Source organism: Pteropus alecto, unplaced genomic scaffold (genome assembly GCF_000325575.1).
Source record: "Pteropus alecto unplaced genomic scaffold, ASM32557v1 scaffold21, whole genome shotgun sequence".
NCBI lineage: Eukaryota > Metazoa > Chordata > Mammalia > Chiroptera > Pteropodidae > Pteropus > Pteropus alecto.
This window is the reverse complement of record NW_006436282.1, coordinates 20,959,721-20,964,725: the sequence shown is the minus strand read 5'-3', so window position 1 is coordinate 20,964,725 and position 5,005 is coordinate 20,959,721. Positions and strand designations below refer to the sequence as shown.

Sequence of the window (5,005 nt, the reverse complement as noted above, 5' to 3'; positions counted from 1 at the left end):
CTCCATTCCAAGAGGTTTTTACTCACATGCCACCTTCTAAGCGAGACCTCTGTTTCTTCCTCTCTGTCGCGTCCAGTGGACTCACACACATACGCGTGTCCACACGCACCCACGACACTCCCTCCCACCCTTATCCTTTTCAGTTTTCTCCTTAGCACTTTACCACTCTCTAACGTGCTGCGTATTTTACCTGTTAATGCTTGTATTTTGCCCCCCTCTAGAATGTAAGCCCCAAGAGGGAGGGCTCTGGGTTTGCCTTGTTCGCTGCTATGTCCTCAGTGCCCAGAATGGGGTCTAGCACAGAGGAAATGTGAATAAATGGTCGGCGAATGAAACAATGCAAGAATAAAAAAGTTATTGAATAAATGCAGTGACAAAGCCTGTGTGTTTTTACCCATCTTGATGTTTTCCTTCTTTCTTCCTCCCGACCTAGGTAATGGATAAACTGCTGGATGGTGACTTGACAAATGACCTTTCTTACTTCCAGAATGTTACAGGATGTTCTAATTACTATAACATTTTACAGTGCACGGTAATGACATTTTAAAAACCATGATAGTGTTTGCTTAAAAGTTTTGGCAAAACTAGGCTTCCTCCTGTTTGGGAAATATAGCTGGCTTTATACTAGACAAATATACCCAAACTGTATTTTATTATTTGGTCTACTAATCTATAGGATTTTTTTTCCCCCATCAATGTTGTATACATTAAAATCTGAGCATTGAGGATGTGTGATATTACAGATAAAATAATCTCTGATTAACACCCCCCCCCCCAAAAAAAAGAGCTTCTTATACAGAAGTTCTTTTGTGAAGGATAGAGGCCAGGATTGCAGTTCTGGGCATCAGGCCGCAGAGTTCCAAGCCTGTAGTGAGTTTCTTGAAAATGCCCACATTATTTGTTCTGTACTTAAGACAACTTGGATAATCAAAACTGCCAAAGCCTTTCTGAAATATTTGCTTTGTCTTGCTTTTAACTTAAGATGTTTCGTGCATTTAGTATGGGCCTCATTTCGAGCCCTCAGAATATTTCTCAAAGTATTCAAGTAGCTTCTTTCATAAAAGTAGGCCAAAGTTGATGTCTTTTATGTAGAATTAATCAAATAAGACAGAATGAGCCAAAGTGGGTATTTGGATAATCAAATCTTTGCATAATGTTTATGAAAATGCATTCTGTTTATAAAATTCCCTTATTTATGAACTATTTTGTAAATAAACTATAAAGCTAATTTCAATGGAATTTGCTGGCCTTGTGGTTTTGGACTTAGATTTTTACCAAGAGAAAGACATAAGATATCAAGAGAGAAACAAAATTTCTGACTAGATTTTTTTCAGAGTAATATATTCACAGTTAGCAAAAATTGTTGATGATGCAGAAAATTTTTGATCTCGAACTCTAACAGCTTTTTATTCTTTTATAACTTACAGTACAGTGAATATTACAGACTTTTATGCATTATTTTTTTTTTAACGAGGCTCAAGGATAACTTTTCCTATCATCTTTATTTTACACTCTATATTTTCCTTTTTAAATTATGTTGTGTGTGTGGTTTTAATAAACAGAACATGGAAAAGAAATCCTTAGCTTGTACCCACGTGCCATCACCCTGGCCCCTTGTGGTCATTTGATCTTCTTTCCATAGATCCTCCAACAAGGAGCAAATTGATTTTGATAATCTCACCTCTTCTGTTTTCCCTATCTTTGCCTCCAATGGGGTTATTAATTGGAGTCACAGATTGCAAATGTTATAGTTTCCTAAAAGGAAAATCCATCATTTGCAGATTGGGTGTTGTCTCTGAGAATATCGGATAGTCCACATTTGTTGTTAGTAAAATTTAAATTACCTCAAAACCCCCAAGTTAAATTTTTCTGGGTGGAAACAGAATCGTCATATCACATCTCGTTCATTTGAGCTATATGTTACGAGAAATTTGAAGCTTTGCCTAAATTTTAGCTGTTCTGCCACTCAGTCATGTCCCTAATATCTTTCTGATGCCCCATTTTGCCAGGAACCTAAGGACCAAAGTTACTATGGGGAATTTTTGTCCCTCTCAGAAGTGAGACAAGCCATCCATGTGGGAAACCGCACTTTTAACGATGGAACCGAAGTTGAAAAATACTTGCGACAAGACACAATGACATCAGTTAAGCCATGGTTAGCTGAAATCATGAATCATTATAAGGTAAGAGAGTTACTTCGCTTGCTATCTATCTTGCATTTTTCTCCCACTGCTGGTCTCCTCACCCCCTCTGATCGTCCAGGGCTGTCATCACCTGTCCTGTGCCTGGTTTGTGGGGCGACTCAGCAGGAGGAGTGTGCTAATGCTGGAGGAGACCACCACCTAAGGGGATCTACCTCCTCTCTGTTTCCTGTCAGAAGGAGGAGTAATGTTTGGAATGAACAAAAAACAGAGCAGCCAGTAACCAAAATGCCTTTGCATGAATTAGAAAAAAGGCAAATTCTCAAGATACTTTGTTTCCATCTATCAAAAATTGTCCTAATACACTGCTTTTATTTGAACCAGACTCTTTACTGCCATTTTCTGGCACGAGGAATACACATTTCTATGTTAGGAATAGTGTCCCTTGGGATTGTTCATTGTACAGACCTCAGCACTGTCCAGGGGAGTCCCTGGCCAAATGCACCATTACTAGGTTGTGTTTTAGAATATGCCAGGCCTAGAAGGCCCATTTTTTCTGGTCCTGCTTCTCATACAGAATTTAGTCTCTAGACACGCAAACCTTTTTGAAAATAATCGAAGGTCAATGGCATGCAGTCTACAAACCTATTATAATCTGTAGAACTTGATGAAATACTTTCCAGGAAAGAAAGGGTCTAACTAGATGAGGTCAGAATTTCACTCGTCCTTGTGTTTGGTTCTGTCAGGAGAATGTAGTGGCCCTTCATGCTTGCCTGTCTGGAACCTTCTCTGAGACCTTCATAAAGCACTGCTGGCTGTCTTCTTCTTTGAGCTCTCAGGCCGTGTTGTCTCTACACTCTTGACACACTAAGCACACTATACTGCTATTATGAGTTGTCAGGTCTAGCACCAGCCTGGAGCAGGCGAATGAATGAATGAATGAAAAAAATCATTCCATAAATTAGTGCTATATCAAAACTATACCTAACAAACGTGCCCATCATCCATTAGATATTTATTATTCACAAATTTATTAAACCAAAAACAGCTTTTGTGTTTCAAGACATAACCAGTTCACTATAATATAACATTAAGGAATGCAAAGTGGTTTTTTTGAGTAAAGAGGAGATAAGGAAGTTCTCATGTACATTTTTCTTGTGCCCTTGGGAGATATATTTCTTACTGTATAAATTTAACTAGAAAATGATTCTTTTCTCAGCCTAGTGAGGATAGTTTATATCATCAGATGAGCTGATATTAGCTAATCACCCTAGAGTGTCCACTGGATTGATAAAGGAGAACGCGTTGATTAAAGATGATCCCGTATTTTGATGTTTAAACTTCTCCGTTTCTGTTTCCCATGTATCCTAAACTAACCAATATGAATGTCAATGAAATCAGAATATTTTCTAAACTTTTAAACTCTGAATCAGTTATCAGAAGAAGAGAATGGATTAGTGGTGCCGATAAACCAGGTTTCCATAAAGAAAGAGGAAGTGTTCAGTTAATCTGAGTGCAGACCGAAAAGTGGCTGCTGCTAAAACAGACGGCAAAGTCATTGCCACAGCGATCATGGCCCACAGGGCAGCAATGATCTCTGGCTTGTCTGCAACGGCGGTGAACCTCGATGTATACGGAATGGAATCAGAACAATCTAGATTGGCTTAAAACATTAGTACCCTCAAAGTGATATTTATGTAAGACTCGGTGCTAATTTGTCATAGAAAATAGTGCACATGTTTCTCTTCGTAGGAACCTGGAAGTGTTTTTCCAGTACTAGATTCATTTTAGCCAATGTAGAACATCTCTGGTGGGCTGAGGAAGACTTGCATCGGTTTCTGGGAACTGATGGAACTCCCGTGGTACCTCAGTTTCTGGGCAGACTACATGAAAATGTAATCCTTTTCTTGAAATGACCTATTGAGGATGTGTACTCAAAGTCATTCTCTTTTCAGTAATTTCAGCTGTCTGGGTAGTAAAGGGAAATATCGTATTAGCAATTTCCAAAATAACTAGAACGGGAAATAATCTGTTGGACTATTGGAATGCTTCATGCTGAAATCAGGTCATAATATTATCAGGATTTTTAGGATTCAGCTGGGTCATAGAGCATGGCAGTTATGAGCATGGGGCTCTCAAGTTAGATGTTTTGAGCTTGAATTCTGGTTCCACCATTCAAGTGTTCCTTTGGGGGAAGATGCTCATCTTCAGCTTCCTTCTTTGTGAAATGGATATCATTACAACTTATAGGTGAGTTATCGTGAGGTTTAAATAGAATATGTATGTAAAACATACAGCAGTGACTGTTGGTTAGAGAATGCTGGAAAATATAAGCTGTTACTAATGATAGTCAACAAATTTTAACGAAAGTTCTTAATCACCTGCTGTATACAAAAGTTATATCAGAAACCCTGGAAAACACAAAAACAAGAGACTTGACAGACTTACAGTTTCTAGTCCAGCATATAAGGAGCTTAGAAGTTACTACCTAACAACATCCTAAGAACAAGTAAAAAGCTGAACAAACTGAAAAATCAACAACTCTTTTTAGATCTGTCAGAGAAGTGAGGTCACAGGGCAAAGCACTTCCCCAGGGGAATTCAGTCATGAAGGGGTGGGGGGCGGGGAGGATGCACACTCTAGGTAGTTTTAGTTCTAGGAATTCTACCAGGCTCCTATGGCGAATATTGGAGAAAAATCCCCTCTGCTTTGGGCAGAGGAAGGAAAAAGTAACCATTTTGAAATACAGCAGAGCCATTCTGTTTTTCTTAACAAGCCCTGCCCTCAGGAAACTTTTACCAGAGCCTAACCTGCTGGGGTTTTATTGGAGCCCAACCTACCTATGGGAACGGAAATACTCACCT

The 5,005-nt window shown here is 39.0% G+C and overlaps 1 protein-coding gene across 1 annotated transcript in view; it reads left to right on the top strand.

Annotated features, from left to right (window-relative positions):
* Window positions 1-5,005, top strand: part of CPVL (carboxypeptidase, vitellogenic like) — a 93,497-nt gene that overhangs the window by 47,055 nt on the left and 41,437 nt on the right. The window contains exons 9-10 of the mRNA XM_006912028.1: window positions 434-532; window positions 2,010-2,183. Coding sequence (XP_006912090.1) covers window positions 434-532; window positions 2,010-2,183 — 273 coding nt within the window. The remainder of the gene's footprint in view (window positions 1-433; window positions 533-2,009; window positions 2,184-5,005) is intronic.